General features: G+C 39.3%; 1 protein-coding gene across 3 annotated transcripts in view; it reads right to left on the bottom strand.

The window, feature by feature from the left end:
* LOC311103583 (methyltransferase-like protein 22) overlaps positions 1–19,210 on the bottom strand; it is a 27,702-nt gene continuing 8,492 nt past the window's right edge. For all 3 annotated transcript variants that reach the window (XM_084145174.1, XM_084145176.1, XM_084145175.1), the window contains exons 6-12: positions 18,610–18,754; positions 9,971–10,042; positions 6,800–6,853; positions 6,557–6,637; positions 5,966–6,068; positions 2,546–2,714; positions 1–257 (exon numbers count right to left, since the gene is read on the bottom strand). In XM_084145174.1, the coding sequence (XP_084001300.1) occupies positions 225–257; positions 2,546–2,714; positions 5,966–6,068; positions 6,557–6,637; positions 6,800–6,853; positions 9,971–10,042; positions 18,610–18,754 (657 nt within the window). In that variant the 3' untranslated portion in view covers positions 1–224. The remainder of the gene's footprint in view (positions 258–2,545; positions 2,715–5,965; positions 6,069–6,556; positions 6,638–6,799; positions 6,854–9,970; positions 10,043–18,609; positions 18,755–19,210) is intronic.

A 19,210-nucleotide genomic window follows, 5' to 3' on the forward strand; every position in this document is an offset into this window, starting at 1 on the left:
TGTAGAAAATAGTAAAAAATAAAGAAAAACCCTTGAATGAGTAGGTGTGTCCAAACTTTGACTGGTACTGTATATAAATAATCTCTATATTGTATCAATACTTTATCAACACTGACCACAAGAGGTTCAGAAAACACTAGGTCTAAGATCAGAAAACTCCATGTCTCAGGTGTAGGAGCAGGTCAAGGTGCAGGTGTAGGAGCAGGTCAGCTCCTCCGAGGGGGTTAGACAGGCACCGCTGTCACTTTCCACAACTCCTGGAAAAAGAGAATGTCTAACATCGGAATTGGAGTTGATGACAACACAATACATAAAAGACCGTAAATACCCAACTTGAAGCAACCATATATTTAGCCATGGAGCACGTTCTGATTGGCCAGTGAGGGGTCATGCCTTGACACACCTACAACTTATTCATCAAAACCCAGCCCTTTCGCGCCACCGCCATCTCCTGCGCTCATAATTCCCGCTGTGAAAATAGCTAAACTATTTCAGACACCCGCCCTGGACCTATAGTGCTTCCGCCAGCGCTAAGATTTACCATTGTGTTAGGTTTGTAGATGTACCATTGTGTTAGCTTTGTAGATTTACCATTGTGTTAGGTAGATTTACCTTTGTGTTAGGTAGATTTACCTTTGTGTTAGCTTAGTAGATTTACCATTGTGTTAGCTTTGTAGAGTTACCATTTTGTTCGATTTACCCTTACGTTAGCTTTGTAGAGTTACCATTTTGTTCGATTTACCCTTACGTTAGCTTTGTAGAGTTACCATTTTGTTCGATTTACCCTTACGTTAGCTTTGTAGAGTTACCATTTTGTTCGATTTACCATTGTGTTAGGTAGATTTACCTTTGTGTTAGCTTAGTAGATTTACAATTGTGTTAGGTTTGTTAAATGGAGCCCACAATCCCACAGTGTACTAGAAATATAAGGATATAGTACTATAAACATTCTGTTGGGTAGGGGTTTAGGATATAGTACTAGAAACATTCTGTTGGTTAGGGGTTTAGGATATAGTACTAGAAACATTCTGTTGGGTAGGGGTTTAGGATATAGTACTAGAAACATTCTGTTGGGTAGGGGTTTAGGATATAGTACTAGAAACATTCTGTTGGGTAGGGTTTAGGATATAGTACTATAAACATTCTGTTGGGTAGGGGTTTAGGATATAGTACTAGAAACATTCTGTTGGGTAGGGGTTTAGGATATAGTACTAGAAACATTCTGTTGGGTAGGGGTTTAGGATATAGTACTAGAAACATTATGTTGGTTAGGGGTTTAGGATATAGTACTAGAAACATTCTGTTGGTTAGGGGTTTAGGATATAGTACTAGAAACATTCTGTTGGGTAGGGGTTTAGGATATAGTACTAGAAACATTCTGTTGGGTAGGGGTTTAGGATATAGTACTAGAAACATTCTGTTGGTTAGGGTTTAGGATATAGTACTAGAAACATTCTGTTGGGTAGGGGTTTAGGATATAGTACTAGAAACATTCTGTTGGTTAGGGGTTTAGGATATAGTACTAGAAACATTCTGTTGGTTAGGGGTTTAGGATATAGTACTAGAAACATTCTGTTGGGTAGGGGTTTAGGATATAGAACTAGAAATATTCTGTTGGGTAGGGGATTAGGATATAGTACTAGAAACATTGTGTTGGTTAGGGTTTAGGATATAGTACTAGAAACATTCTGTTGGGTAGGGGTTTAGGATATAGTACTAGAAACATTCTGTTGGGTAGGGGTTTAGGATATAGTACTAGAAACATTCTGTTGGGTAGGGGTTTAGGATATAGTACTAGAAACATTCTGTTGGGTAGGGGTTTAGGATATAGTACTAGAAACATTCTGTTGGGTAGGGGTTTAGGATATAGTACTAGAAACATTCTGTTGGGTAGGGGTTTAGGATATAGTACTAGAAACATTCTGTTGGGTAGGGGTTTAGGATATAGTACTAGAAACATTCTGTTGGTTAGGGTTTAGGATATAGAACTAGAAATATTCTGTTGGGTGGGTTTAGGATATAGTACTAGAAACATTGTGTTGGTTAGGGTTTAGGATATAGTACTAGAAACATTATGTTGGGTGGGTTTAGGATATAGTACTATAAACATTCTGTTGGGTAGGGGTTTAGGATATAGTACTAGAAACATTCTGTTGGGTAGGGGTTTAGGATATAGTACTAGAAACATTGTGTTGGGTAGGGGTTTAGGATATAGTACTATAAACATTCTGTTGGTTAGGGGTTTAGGATATAGTACTAGAAACATTGTGTTGGGTAGGGTTTAGGATATAGTACTATAAACATTCTGTTGGGTAGGGGTTTAGGATATAGTACTAGAAACATTGTGTTGGGTGGGGGTTTAGGATATAGTACTAGAAACATTGTGTTGGGTAGGGGTTTAGGATATAGTACTAGAAACATTGTGTTGGGTAGGGGTTTAGGATATAGTACTAGAAACATTGTGTTGGGTAGGGGTTTAGGATATAGTACTATAAACATTGTGTTGGGTGGGGGTTTTCTAGGTTCAGTAAAGTGTGTTTCTCACCAGCTGCTCTATGCGCTCATACAGCAGGCACTGTGGGAAGGAGGGGGTGACCTGCTCCACTGTGAAGCATGTCCGGCCGTCCCTTAGCTCCTGCATCTCACACAGACAGTTGCGGAAATGGTTGTAGGCCTCGCAGGATACGTCCAGGTGTCTCAGAGTGAAGTTCAGCCTGGGGAACACACACACACACACACACACACACACACACACACACACACACACACACACACACACACACACAAGTAGGCAAGCACGCGCGCACACACACACACACACACATCATTACACAAAGACTAAATGACAAGATGTGGCACATGAGCTGGATTTATTTTTTACATTTAGCATAAATCTAGAATATACAGTGTATATATATATATATATATATATATATATATATACACACACAGTGAGGGAAAAAAGTATTTGATCCCGTGCTGATTTTGTACGTTTGCCAACTGACAAAGAAATGATCAGTCTATAATTTTAATGGTAGGTTTATTTGAACAGTGAGAGACAGAATAACAACAACAAAATCCAGAAAAACGCATGTCAAAAATGTTATAAATTGATTTGCATTTTAATGAGGGAAATAAGTATTTGACCCCCTCTCAATCAGAAAGATTTCTGGCTCCCAGGTGTCTTTTATACAGGTAACGAGCTGAGATTAGGAGCACACTCTTAAAGGGAGTTCTCATAATCTCAGCTTGTTACCTGTATAAAAGACACCTGTCCACAGAAGCAATCAATCAATCAGATTCCAAACTCTCCACCATGGCCAAGACCAAAGAGTTCTCCAAGGATGTCAGGGACAAGATTGTAGACCTACACAAGGCTGGAATGGGCTACAAGACCATCGCCAAGCAGCTTGGTGAGAAGGTGACAATAGTTGGTGCGATTATTCGCAAATGGAAGAAACACAAAATAACTGTCAATCTCCCTCGGCCTGGGGCTCCATGCAAGATCTCACCTCGTGGAGTTGCAGTGATCATGAGAACGGTGAGGAATCAGCCCAGAACTACACGGGAGGATCTTGTCAATGATCTCAAGGCAGCTGGGACCATAGTCACCAAGAAAACAATTGGTAACACACTACGCCGTGAAGGACTGAAATCCTGCAGCGCCCGCAAGGTCCCCCTGCTCAAGAAAGCACATATACAGGCCCATCTGAAGTTTGCCAATGAACATCTGAATGATTCAGAGGAGAACTGGGTGAAAGTGTTGTGGTCAGATGAGACCAAAATCGAGCTCTTTGGCATCAACTCAACTCGCCGTGTTTGGAGGAGGAGGAATGCTGCCTATGATCCCAAGAACACCATCCCCACCGTCAAACATGGAGGTGGAAACATTATGCTTTGGGGGTGTTTTTCTGCTAAGGGGACAGGACAACTTCACCGCATCAAAGGGACGATGGACGGGGCCATGTACCGTCAAATCTTGGGTGAGAACCTCCTTCCCTCAGCCAGGGCATTGAAAATGGGTCGTGGATGGGTATTCCAGCATGACAATGACCCAAAACACACGGCCAAGGCAACAAAGGAGTGGCTCAAGAAGAAGCACATTAAGGTCCTGGAGTGGCCTAGCCAGTCTCCAGACCTTAATCCCATAGAAAATCTGTGGAGGGAGCTGAAGGTTCGAGTTGCCAAACGTCATCCTCGAAACCTTTAATGACTTGGAGAAGATCTGCAAAGAGGAGTGGGACAAAATCCCTCCTGAGATGTGTGCAAACCTGGTGGCCAACTACAAGAAACGTCTGACCTCTGTGATTGCCAACAAGGGTTTTGCCACCAAGTACTAAGTCATGTTTTGCAGAGGGGTCAAATACTTATTTCCCTCATTAAAATGCAAATCAATTTATAACATTTTTGACATGAGTTTTTCTGGATGTTTTTGTTGTTATTCTGTCTGTCTCTGTTCAAATAAACCTAGCATTAAAATTATAGACTGATCATGTCTTTGTCAGTGGGCAAACGTGCAAAATCAGCAGGGGATCAAATACTTTTTTCCCTCACTGTATATACACACAGTATCAGTCAAAAGTTTGGACATACCTAATCATTCAAGGCTTTTTCTTTATTTTTACTATTTTCTACATTGTAGAATAATAGTGAAGACATACAAACTATGAAATAATACATATGGAATCATGTAGTAACCAATGTAAGTGTTTAACAAATCAAAATGTATTTTATATTTGAGATTCTTCAAAGTAGCCACCATTTGCCTTGATGACAGCTTTGCACACTCTTGGCATTCTCTCAACCATTGTCCGTAGAGCACAGATCTGGGGAAGCGTACCAAAAAATGTCTGCAGCATTGAAGGTCTCCAAGAACACAGTGGCCTCCATCATTCTTAACTGGAAGAAGTTTGGAACCACCAAGACTCTTCCTAGAGCTGGCCGCCCGGCCAAACTGAGCAACCGGGGGAGAAGGGCCTTGGTCAGGGAGGTGACCAAGAACCTGATGGTCACTCTGACAGAGCTCCAGAGTTCCTCTGTGGAGATGGAATAAACTTACAGAAGGACAACCATCTCTGCAGCACTCCACCAATCAGGCCTTTATGGTAGAGTGGCCAGACGGATGCCACTCTTCAGTAAAAGGCAAATGACAGCCCGCTTGGAGTTTGCCAAAAGGCACCTAAAGGACTCTCAGACCATGAGAAACAAGATTCTCTGATCTGATGAAACCAAGATTTGGCCTGAATGCCAAGCGTCACGTCTGGAGGAAAACTGGCACCATCCCTACGGTGAAGCATGGTGGTGGCAGCATCATGCTGTGGGGATGTTTTTCAGCGGCAGGGACTGGGAGACTAGTCAGGATGGAGGTAAAGATGAATGAAGCAAAGTACAGAGAACTCAGGAACTCAGACTGGGGTTAAGGTTCACCTTCCAACAGGACAACGACCCTAAGCACACAGCCAAGACAACGCAAGAGTGGCTTCGGGACAAGTCTCTGAATGTCCTTGAGTGGCCCAGCCAGAGCCCGGACATGAACCCGATCTAACATCTCTGGAGAGACCTGAAAATAGCTGTGCAGTGACACTCCCCATTCTACCTGACAGAGCTTGAGAGGATCTACAGAGAAGAATGGGAGAAACTCCACAAATACAGGTGTGCCAAGCTTGTAGCGTCATACCCAAGAAGACTAGAGGCAGTAATCGCTGCCAAAGGTGCTTCAACAAAGTACTGAGTAAAGGGTCTGAATACTTATGTAAATGTGATATTTCCGTTTATAATTTTCTTTACATTTGCAAACATTTCGAATAACCTGTTTTTGCTTTGTCATTATGGGGTATTGTGTGTAGATTGATGAGGGAAAAAAACAATTTAATCAATTTTAGAATAAGGCTGTAATGTAACAAAATGTGGAAAAGGTCAAGGGGTCTGAATACTTTCTGAATGCCCTGTAGTACAGGTATGTTACCTCTTCTCTATAGACAGGTATGTAGTACAGGGGAGATGGAGGTTGTTACAGATTCTGTACAGAGTTCGGAACAGCGCGTCTGTCAGATCGTCATCATAGCACACTGGAATAAATCACAAAATAAAGCACCATTTATTCCATTAATATTCCATAGAGATCATTCAGCACCATACCTGTGTTCAGCATCTCTAGCTCTGCTCTGAGTGCTAGTGAATTTGCAGGGGGAAATCCCAACTCAATAGTAAGGTTACATTAGATACCTACAGCATATAGGTAGATCAGTAGGGTCACACCTGATCCCACCTGATAACACCTGAACCCACCTGATAAACACCTGATCCCACCTGATAAACACCTGATCCCACCTGATAAACACCTGATCCCACCTGATAACACCTGAACCCACCTGATCCCACCTTATAACACCTGATCCCACCTGATAAACACCTGATCCCACCTGATAAACACCTGATCCCACCTGATAAACACCTGATCCCACCTGATAAACACCTGAACCCACCTGATAACACCTGATCCCACCTGATAAACACCTGAACCCACCTGATCAACACCTGATCCCACCTGTCTTACCATCAGCCGCGATGATAACCGTTGTGTTGTCATGGAGATCTGCCACTTCATCCTCCGTCCATCCAAACTCTGCATCAGTGTCTGAAACAAGGGATGAATTGAGAAAAGGAGGAGAGATCAGCAGAGAGACCATGGTTTAACATGGTGTGTGTGTTTCTCTATGTGTGTTTGTTTGTCTGTGTGTGTGTGTGTCTCTTTGTGTGTGTGTTTGTTTGTCTGTGTGTGTGTGTGTAGCCTACCCACCTGTGCAGAGATCGTGTCTGAGCCAGTCCAGTAGACGTACTCGCACCTCCCCACCTGTTAAAGAGACAACACTATAATACTCAATACTATCACCTCCCCACCTGTTAAAGATACAACACTATAATACTCAATACTATCACCTCCCCACCTGTTAAAGAGACAACACTATAATACTCAATACTATCACCTCCCCACCTGTTAAAGATACAACACTATAATACTCAATACTATCACCTCCCCACCTGTTAAAGATACAACACTATAATACTCAATACTATCACCTCCCCACCTGTTAAAGATACAACACTATAATACTCAATACTATCACCTCCCCACCTGTTAAAGAGACAACACTATAATACTCAATACTATCACCTCCCCACCTGTTAAAGAGACAACACTATAATACTCAATACTATCACCTAACCAGGTAAAACTCTGTTCCCTGTAGGGTATGACCGGGATTAATAAATTGTAAAACGGTTTTATATGGGCTATGATGGGACCAGCATTTTTCTAAAATCAGGTCATATGGGTTTTATAAAACTGCTGGAAAAACTCCTGGTCCTAGGGAGGATGAAAACTCTGTCGAACTGCAGCAATCTTGCACTTGTTCATATGAATTCCATGTAAAGACTAACAGGGTTGTACAGACACAGAGACAACAACTGTGATTGCACAATAGAACTAACAGGGCTGAGCTGGCTGTATGCAGGGTTGCATTATGTACGCCTTCGCATCTGTAATTAAAAAGGTGAATCACACAGTCTGTCATCACTATTGTGTTGATAGATTTTCCAGTTCATAATGTTGGATTAACCATGTCTAGGTAGGATTAACCATGTCTAGGTAGGATTAACCATGTCTAGGTAGGATTAACCATGTCTAGGTTGGATTAACCATGTCTAGGTAGGATTAACCATGTCTAGGTAGGATTAACCATGTCTAGGTTGGATTAACCATGTCTAGGTAGGATTAACCATGTCTAGGTAGGATTAACCATGTCTAGGTAGGATTAACCATGTCTAGGTTGGATTAACCATGTCTAGGTTGGATTAACCATGTCTAGGTAGCCTAGCTAGCTGAAGTTTGAATATAAACCACATTTGATGACCTTAAATGATTTTCTCCTAACACAAATAAAAGGGCTATAAATAGATAAGGTTAGCGGTTGGTTTACCCTGTCAGAAAGGACAGGGCCACAGCAGGCTGTATTCGGTAGGCCAGTTGATCAGACTGGTAAAACCATCTCCTTTTGATCCCATACAGCATGTCAGACTGGTAAAACCATCTCCTTTTGATCCCATACAGCATGTCAGACTGGTAAAACCATTTCCTTTTGATCCCATACAGCATGTCAGACTGGTAAAACCATCTCCTTTTGATCCCATACAGCATGTCAGACTGGTAAAACCATCTCCTTTTGATCCCATACAGCATGTCAGACTGGTAAAACCATCTCCTTTTGATCCCATACAGCATGTCAGACTGGTAAAACCATCTCCTTTTGATCCCATACAGCATGTCAGACTGGTAAAACCATCTCCTTTTGATCCCATACAGCATGTCAGACTGGTAAAACCATCTCCTTTTGATCCCATACAGCATGTCAGACTGGTAAAACCATCTCCTTTTGATCCCATACAGCATGTCAGACTGGTAAAACCATCTCCTTTTGATCCCATACAGCATGTCAGACTGGTAAAACCATCTCCTTTTGATCCCATACAGCATGTCAGACTGGTAAAACCATCTCCTTTTGATCCCATACAGCATGTCAGACTGGTAAAACCATCTCCTTTTGATCCCATACAGCATGTCAGACTGGTAAAACCATCTCCTTTTGATCCCATACAGCATGTCAGACTGGTAAAACCATCTCCTTTTGATCCCATACAGCATGTCAGACTGGTAAAACCATCTCCTTTTGATCCCATACAGCATGTCAGACTGGTAAAACCATCTCCTTTTGATCCCATACAGCATGTCAGACTGGTAAAACCATCTCCTTTTGATCCCATACAGCATGTCAGACTGGTAAAACCATCTCCTTTTGATCCCATACAGCATGTCAGACTGGTAAAACCATCTCCTTTTGATCCCATACAGCATGTCAGACTGGTAAAACCATCTCCTTTTGATCCCATACAGCATGTCAGACTGGTAAAACCATCTCCTTTTGATCCCATACAGCATGTCAGACTGGTAAAACCATCTCCTTTTGATCCCATACAGCATGTCAGACTGGTAAAACCATCTCCTTTTGATCCCATACAGCATGTCAGACTGGTAAAACCATCTCCTTTTGATCCCATACAGCATGTCAGACTGGTAAAACCATCTCCTTTTGATCCCATACAGCATGTCAGACTGGTAAAACCATCTCCTTTTGATCCCATACAGCATGTCAGACTGGTAAAACCATCTCCTTTTGATCCCATACAGCATGTCAGACTGGTAAAACCATCTCCTTTTGATCCCATACAGCATGTCAGACTGGTAAAACCATCTCCTTTTGATCCCATACAGCATGTCAGACTGGTAAAACCATCTCCTTTTGATCCCATACAGCATGTCAGACTGGTAAAACCATCTCCTTTTGATCCCATACAGCATGTCAGACTGGTAATGGTTTGGTGTAGGCTGCTGCAACATTTCTGTTAAGAGTTTTTGCTTGTGTCTAGACTCGGCAGGTAGCTTAGTGGTTAAGAGCGTAGTGCCAGTAACCGAAAGGTCGCTGGTTCTAATCCCCGAGCCGACTAGGTGAAAAATCTGTCGATGTGCCCTTGAGCAAGGCACTTAACCCTAATTGCTCCTGTAAGCCGCTCTGGATAAGAGCGTCTGCTAAATGACTAAAATGTAAAATGTAAATGTTGTCAAGTTGGCTAAATAAATAGCCCTATTCTTTAGTGCGTGCCACTGTGAACTGTGATTTCTGGGAATCTGGTTTGTCAAGAAAAATACAACCACGAGTTGACAATTCATGAGGCAAATCAGTCTAAAAAAACATGACTTTGTCCCTCATCTTAAACCTTTGCATGAATATTTTTTATTAAACTATATGAAAAGTGGTGAGGCGCTGCCCGACCTGATTGAAAATTGCTGGGGCAAATGCCAGCTGGCCACACGTTTGCCCGCAGCCCTGGGCAAACGTAACAAATGTTCTCTCACCTGCAGGCTCCATCAGGTGTCTGTTTAAAATCACGTTCTTCTGGCACATGCTCAGTAGGTCCTCCCCAACGTCTGCAACACAACATTCCACAGATATTGGGATTTTACACAGCATTTATATAACTTTAAAACTTAACAGAGACATTGGGCTTATTTTTAAACATTACAGAGACATTGGGCTTTAAACATTACAGAGACATTGGGCTTTAAACATCCCAAAAATAAAACATTTTAAATAGAACCAACAGGGCAAAAAAATGATAAATGTAATTAAGAACAGCTTGCTAACATACTAGCTCATCAATTCTTACGATGATTCTAACCTTGGTTCACTGAAGCCTGGTAACTACCATGTAGAATGGTTTCTGCATCAGAGATGATTCTGACCTTGGTTCATTGAAGCATGGTAATTACTACAGTATAGTATAGTATAATATAGGCTACAGTATAGTATAGGCTACAGTATAGTACAGGCTACAGTATAGTACAGGCTACAGTATAGTACAGGCTACAGTATAGTACAGGCTACAGTATAGTACAGGCTACAGTATAGTATAGTATAGGCTACAGTATAGTAGAGTATAGGCTACAGTATAGTACAGGCTACAGTATAGTATAGGCTACAGTATAGTATAGGCTACAGTATAGTATAGGCTACAGTATAGTATAGGCTACAGTATAGTACAGGCTACAGTATAGTACAGGCTACAGTATAGTACAGGCTACAGTATAGTATAGTATAGGCTACAGTATAGTAGAGTATAGGCTACAGTATAGTACAGGCTACAGTATAGTATAGGCTACAGTATAGTATAGGCTACAGTATAGTATAGTATAGGCTACAGTATAGTATAGTATAGGCTACAGTATAGTATAGTATAGTATAGGCTACAGTATAGTATAGGCTACAGTATAGTACAGTATAGGCTACAGTATAGTACAGTATAGGCTACAGTATAGTACAGGCTACAGTATAGTATAGGCTACAGTATAGTATAGGCTACAGTATAGTATAGTATAGGCTACAGTATAGTATAGTATAGGCTACAGTATAGTATAGTATAGGCTACAGTATAGTACAGTATAGTATAGGCTACAGTATAGTATAGGCTACAGTATAGTACAGTATAGGCTACAGTATAGTACAGTATAGGCTACAGTATAGTATAGTATAGGCTACAGTATAGTATAGTATAGGCTACAGTATAGTACAGTATAGGCTACAGTATAGTATAGGCTACAGTATAGTACAGGCTACAGTATAGTATAGGCTACAGTATAGTACAGTATAGGCTACAGTATAGTATAGGCTACAGTACAGTATAGGCTACAGTATAGTATAGGCTACAGTATAGTATAGGCTACAGTATAGTATAGGCTACAGTATAGTATAGGCTACAGTATAGTACAGTATAGGCTACAGTATAGTACAGTATAGTATAGGCTACAGTATAGTACAGGCTACAGTATAGTATAGGCTACAGTATAGTACAGTATAGGCTACAGTATAGTACAGGCTACAGTATAGTACAGGCTACAGTATAGTATAGGCTACAGTATAGTATAGGCTACAGTATAGTACAGTATAGGCTACAGTATAGTACAGGCTACAGTATAGGCTACAGTATAGTATAGGCTACAGTATAGTATAGTATAGGCTACAGTATAGTATAGGCTACAGTATAGTATAGTATAGGCTACAGTATATTATAGGCTACAGTATAGTACAGTATAGTATAGGCTACAGTATAGTATAGGCTACAGTATAGTATAGTATAGGCTACAGTATAGTACAGGCTACAGTATAGTATAGTATAGTCTACAGTATAGTATAGTATAGGCTACAGTATAGTATAGGCTACAGTATAGTATAGTATAGGCTACAGTATAGTATAGTACAGGCTACAGTATAGTATAGGCTACAGTATAGTATAGGCTACAGTATAGTACAGTATAGGCTACAGTATAGTATAGTATAGGCTACAGTATAGTACAGTATATGCTACAGTATAGTATAGTATAGTATAGGCTACAGTATAGTATAGGCTACAGTATAGTACAGTATAGGCTACAGTATAGTATAGTATAGTATAGGCTACAGTATAGTACAGTATAGGCTACAGTATAGTATAGTATAGTATAGGCTACAGTATAGTATAGGCTACAGTATAGTATAGGCTACAGTATAGTATAGTATAGGCTACAGTATAGTATAGGCTACAGTATAGTACAGTATAGTATAGGCTACAGTATAGTATAGGCTACAGTATAGTATAGTACAGGCTACAGTATAGTATAGTATAGGCTACAGTATAGTACAGTATAGTATAGGCTACAGTATAGTATAGGCTACAGTATAGTATAGTATAGGCTACAGTATAGTATAGGCTACAGTATAGTACAGTATAGGCTACAGTATAGTACAGTATAGGCTACAGTATAGTATAGGCTACAGTATAGTATAGTATAGGCTACAGTATAGTATAGGCTACAGTATAGTACAGTATAGGCTACAGTATAGTACAGGCTACAGTATAGTACAGTATAGGCTACAGTATAGTACAGTATAGGCTACAGTATAGTATAGGCTACAGTATAGTATAGTATAGGCTACAGTATAGTACAGTATAGGCTACAGTATAGTATAGGCTACAGTATAGTATAGTACATGCTACAGTATAGTACAGTATAGGCTACAGTACAGTATAGGCTACAGTATAGTATAGGCTACAGTATAGTACAGTATAGGCTACAGTATAGTATAGGCTACAGTATAGTATAGTATAGGCTACAGTATAGTACAGTATAGGCTACAGTATAGTACAGTATAGGCTACAGTATAGTATAGGCTACAGTATAGTACAGGCTACAGTATAGTATAGGCTACAGTATAGTATAGGCTACAGTATAGTATAGTATAGGCTACAGTATAGTATAGGCTACAGTATAGTATAGTACATGCTACAGTATAGTATAGGCTACAGTATAGTACAGTATAGGCTACAGTATAGTATAGGCTACAGTATAGTATAGGCTACAGTATAGTATAGGCTACAGTATAGTACAGTATAGGCTACAGTATAGTACAGTATAGGCTACAGTATAGTATAGGCTACAGTATAGTATAGTATAGGCTACAGTATAGTATAGGCTACAGTATAGTACAGGCTACAGTATAGTACAGGCTACAGTATAGTATAGGCTACAGTATAGTATAGGCTACAGTATAGTATAGGCTACAGTATAGTATAGGCTACAGTATAGTATAGTATAGGCTACAGTATAGTACAGGCTACAGTATAGTATAGGCTACAGTATAGTATAGGCTACAGTATAGTATAGGCTACAGTATAGTACAGGCTACAGTATAGTACAGTATAGGCTACAGTATAGTATAGGCTACAGTATAGTACAGGCTACAGTATAGTACAGGCTACAGTATAGTATAGGCTACAGTATAGTATAGGCTACAGTATAGTATAGGCTACAGTATAGTACAGGCTACAGTATAGTACAGGCTACAGTATAGTATAGGCTACAGTATAGTATAGGCTACAGTATAGTATAGGCTACAGTATAGTATAGGCTACAGTATAGTATAGGCTACAGTATAGTATAGGCTACAGTATAGTATAGGCTACAGTATAGTATAGGCTACAGTATAGTATAGGCTACAGTATAGTACAGTATAGGCTACAGTATAGTATAGGCTACAGTATAGTATAGACTACAGTATAGTATAGTATAGGCTACAGTATAGTATAGGCTACAGTATAGTATAGGCTACAGTATAGTATAGGCTACAGTATAGTACAGTATAGGCTACAGTATAGTATAGGCTACAGTATAGTATAGACTACAGTATAGTACAGTATAGGCTACAGTATAGTATAGGCTACAGTATAGTATAGGCTACAGTATAGTATAGGCTACAGTATAGTACAGTATAGGCTACAGTATAGTATAGGCTACAGTACAGTATAGGCTACAGTATAGTATAGGCTACAGTATAGTATAGGCTACAGTATAGTATAGGCTACAGTATAGTACAGTATAGTATAGGCTACAGTATAGTATAGGCTACAGTATAGTATATGCTACAGTATAGTATAGGCTACAGTATAGTATAGGCTACAGTATAGTACAGTATAGTACAGTATAGTATAGGCTACAGTATAGTATAGGCTACAGTATAGTATAGGCTACAGTATAGTATAGGCTACAGTATAGTATAGGCTACAGTATAGTACAGTATAGTACAGTATAGTATAGGCTACAGTATAGTATAGGCTACAGTATAGTATAGGATACAGTATAGTATAGGATACAGTATAGTATAGGCTACAGTATAGTATAGGCTACAGTATAGTATAGTATAGGCTACAGTATAGTATAGGCTACAGTATAGTATAGGCTACAGTATAGTACAGGCTACAGTATAGTACAGTATAGTACAGTATAGTATAGTACAGGCTACAGTATAGTATAGTATAGGCTACAGTATAGTATAGGCTACAGTATAGTATAGGCTACAGTATAGTATAGGCTACAGTATAGTACAGTATAGTACAGTATAGTATAGTACAGGCTACAGTATAGTATAGTATAGGCTACAGTATAGTATAGGCTACAGTATAGTATAGGCTACAGTATAGTATAGGCTACAGTATAGTATAGGCTACAGTATAGTATAGGCTACAGTATAGTATAGGCTACAGTATAGTATAGGCTACAGTATAGTATAGGCTACAGTATAGTATAGTATAGGCTACAGTATAGTACAGGCTACAGTATAGTATAGGCTACAGTATAGTATAGGCTACAGTATAGTATAGGCTACAGTATAGTATAGTATATGCTACAGTATAGTATAGTATAGGCTACAGTATAGTACAGGCTACAGTATAGTATAGGCTACAGTATAGTATAGGCTACAGTATAGTATAGGCTACAGTATAGTATAGGCTACAGTATAGTATAGTATATGCTACAGTATAGTACAGTATAGGCTACAGTACAGTATAGTATATGCTACAGTATAGTATAGTATAGGCTACAGTATAGTATAGGCTACAGTATAGTATAGGCTACAGTATAGTATAGGCTACAGTATAGTACAGGCTACAGTATAGTATAGGCTACAGTATAGTATAGGCTACAGTATAGTACAGTATAGTATAGGCTACAGTATAGTATAGGCTACAGTATAGTATTGGCTACAGTATAGTATATGCTACAGTATAGTATAGGCTACAGTATAGTATAGGCTACAGTATAGTATAGGCTACAGTATAGTACAGGCTACAGTATAGTATAGGCTACAGTATAGTACAGTATAGTACAGTATAGTATAGGCTACAGTATAGTATAGTATAGTACAGTATAGTATAGGCTACAGTATAGTACAGTATAGTACAGTATAGTATAGGCTACAGTATAGTATAGTACAGGCTACAGTATAGTATAGGCTACAGTATAGTACAGGCTACAGTATAGTATAGGCTACAGTATAGTATAGGCTACAGTATAGTACAGGCTATAGTATAGTATAGGCTACAGTATAGTACAGGCTACAGTATAGTATAGGCTACAGTATAGTACAGGCTATAGTATAGTATAGGCTACAGTATAGTACAGGCTACAGTATAGTATAGGCTACAGTATAGTACAGGCTATAGTATAGTATAGGCTACAGTATAGTACAGGCTACAGTATAGTATAGGCTACAGTATAGTATAGTACAGGCTACAGTATAGTATAGGCTACAGTATAGTACAGGCTACAGTATAGTATAGGCTACAGTATAGTATAGGCTACAGTATAGTACAGGCTACAGTATAGTATAGGCTACAGTATAGTACAGGCTACAGTATAGTATAGGCTACAGTATAGTATAGGCTACAGTATAGTATAGTATAGGCTACAGTATAGTATAGGCTACAGTATAGTATAGTATAGGCTACAGTATAGTATAGTATAGTACAGGCTACAGTATAGTATAGGCTACAGTATAGTACAGGCTACAGTATAGTATAGGCTACAGTATAGTATAGTATAGGCTACAGTATAGTATAGGCTACAGTATAGTATAGTATAGGCTACAGTATAGTATAGTACAGGCTACAGTATAGTATAGGCTACAGTATAGTATAGTATAGTACAGGCTACAGTATAGTATAGGCTACAGTATAGTACAGGCTACAGTATAGTATAGGCTACAGTATAGTATAGGCTACAGTATAGTATAGGCTACAGTATAGTACAGGCTACAGTATAGTACAGGCTACAGTATAGTATAGGCTACAGTATAGTATAGGCTACAGTATAGTATAGGCTACAGTATAGTACAGGCTACAGTATAGTACAGGCTACAGTATAGTACAGGCTACAGTATAGTATAGGCTACAGTATAGTACAGTATAGTACAGGCTACAGTATAGTACAGGCTACAGTATAGTACAGGCTACAGTATAGTATAGGCTACAATATAGTATAGGCTACAGTATAGTACAGTATAGGCTACAGTACAGTATAGGCTACAGTATAGTATATGCTACAGTATAGTACAGGCTACAGTATAGTATAGGCTACAGTACAGTATAGGCTACAGTATAGTATAGGCTACAGTATAGTATAGGCTACAGTATAGTACAGTATAGTACAGTATAGTATAGGCTACAGTATAGTATAGTACAGGCTACAGTATAGTATAGGCTACAATATAGTATAGGCTACAGTATAGTACAGTATAGGCTACAGTATAGTATAGGCTACAGTATAGGCTACAGTATAGTACAGTATAGTACAGGCTACAGTATAGTATAGGCTACAGTACAGTATAGGCTACAGTATAGTATAGGCTACAGTATAGTATAGTATAGGCTACAGTATAGTATAGGCTACAGTACAGTATAGGCTAGTATAGTATAGGCTACAGTATAGTATAGTATAGGCTACAGTATAGTATAGGCTACAGTATAGTATAGGCTACAGTATAGTATAGGCTACAGTATAGTACAGTATAGTACAGTATAGTATAGGCTACAGTATAGTATAGGCTACAGTATAGTATAGGCTACAGTATAGTACAGTATAGTACAGTATAGTATAGGCTACAGTATAGTATAGTACAGGCTACAGTATAGTACAGTATAGGCTACAGTATAGTATAGGCTACAGTACAGTATAGGCTACAGTACAGTATAGGCTACAGTATAGTATAGTATAGGCTACAGTATAGTATAGGCTACAGTATAGTATAGGCTACAGTATAGTATAGTATAGGCTACAGTATAGTATAGGCTACAGTATAGTACAGGCTACAGTATAGTATAGGCTACAGTATAGTATAGGCTACAGTATAGTATAGGCTACAGTATAGTATAGGCTACAGTATAGTACAGTATAGTACAGTATAGTATAGGCTACAGTATAGTATAGGCTACAGTATAGTATAGGCTACAGTATAGTACAGGCTACAGTATAGTATAGGCTACAGTATAGTATAGGCTACAGTATAGTATAGGCTACAGTATAGTATAGGCTACAGTATAGTATAGGCTACAGTATAGTACAGTATAGTACAGTATAGTATAGGCTACAGTATAGTATAGGCTACAGTATAGTATAGGCTACAGTATAGTACAGGCTACAGTATAGTATAGGCTACAGTATAGTATAGGCTACAGTACAGTATAGGCTACAGTACAGTATAGCCTACAGTATAGTATAGTATAGGCTACAGTACAGTATAGTATAGGCTACAGTATAGTACAGGCTACAGTACAGTATAGTACAGGCTACAGTATAGTATAGGCTACAGTACAGTATAGTACAGGCTACAGTATAGTATAGGCTACAGTACAGTATAGTATAGGCTACAGTATAGTACAGGCTACAGTACAGTATAGTACAGGCTACAGTATAGTACAGGCTACAGTATAGTATAGGCTACAGTATAGTATAGGCTACAGTACAGTATAGGCTACAGTACAGTATAGCCTACAGTATAGTATAGGCTACAGTATAGTACAGGCTACAGTACAGTATAGTACAGGCTACAGTATAGTATAGGCTACAGTACAGTATAGTACAGGCTACAGTATAGTATAGGCTACAGTATAGTATAGGCTACAGTATAGTATAGGCTACAGTATAGTACAGGCTACAGTATAGTACAGTATAGTACAGTACAGGCTACAGTATAGTACAGGCTACAGTATAGTATAGGCTACAGTATAGTACAGTATAGTACAGTATAGTATAGTACAGGCTACAGTATAGTACAGTATAGTACAGTATAGTATAGTACAGGCTACAGTATAGTATAGGCTATAGTATAGTATAGGCTACAGTATAGTACAGGCTACAGTATAGTACAGTATAGTACAGGCTACAGTATAGTACAGGCTACAGTATAGTATAGTACAGGCTACAGTATAGTATAGGCTACAGTATAGTACAGTATAGTACAGTATAGTACAGGCTACAGTATAGTACAGGCTATAGTATAGTATAGGCTACAGTATGGGTATTCTACTCAGAAATGGTGCACGCAGATATTTAGTGTGAAATTTACGCAGTTGTTATAAATGAGGCCCCAGGGGAGAAGAACCCTGGTTTACCTGTTGGTACCTCACCTGTGCAGTACACAGTTTTGGCCACCGTTGCCATGACTATGCTGGTCAGCCCAGTCCCCGCCCCCAACTCCAAGACGGTGGCTCCTCTGAACGTAGTTGGCTGAGACAGGATTAAATCAGCCAATAGGAACGCACCACGCCAGACCTAGGAAAGGAGAGATAGTGTCACATAATAAGTTGCATGGACTCACTCTGTGTGCAATAATAGTGTTTAACATGACTACCTCATCTCTGTACCCCACACATACAATTATCTGTAAGGTCCCTGAGTCTAGCAGTGAATTTCAAGCACAGATTCAACTACAAAGACCAGGGAGGTTTTCCAATGCCTCGTTAAGAAGGGCTCCTATTGGTAGATGGGTAAAAAATAAATAAATCTGACATTGAATATCCGTTTGAGCACGGTGAAGTTATTAATTACACTTTGGATGGTGTATCAATACACCCAGTCACTACAAAGATACAGTCATCCTTCCTAACTCAGTTGCCAGAGAGGAAGGAAACCGCTCAGGGATTTCACCATGAGGCCAATGGTGACTTTAAAACAGTTACAGAGTTTAATGGCTGTAATAGGAGAAAACTGAGGATGGATCAACAACAT

The sequence above is a fragment of the Coregonus lavaretus genome, assembly GCF_964263955.1.
Source record: "Coregonus lavaretus genome assembly, chromosome: 28".
Lineage (NCBI taxonomy): Eukaryota > Metazoa > Chordata > Actinopteri > Salmoniformes > Salmonidae > Coregonus > Coregonus lavaretus.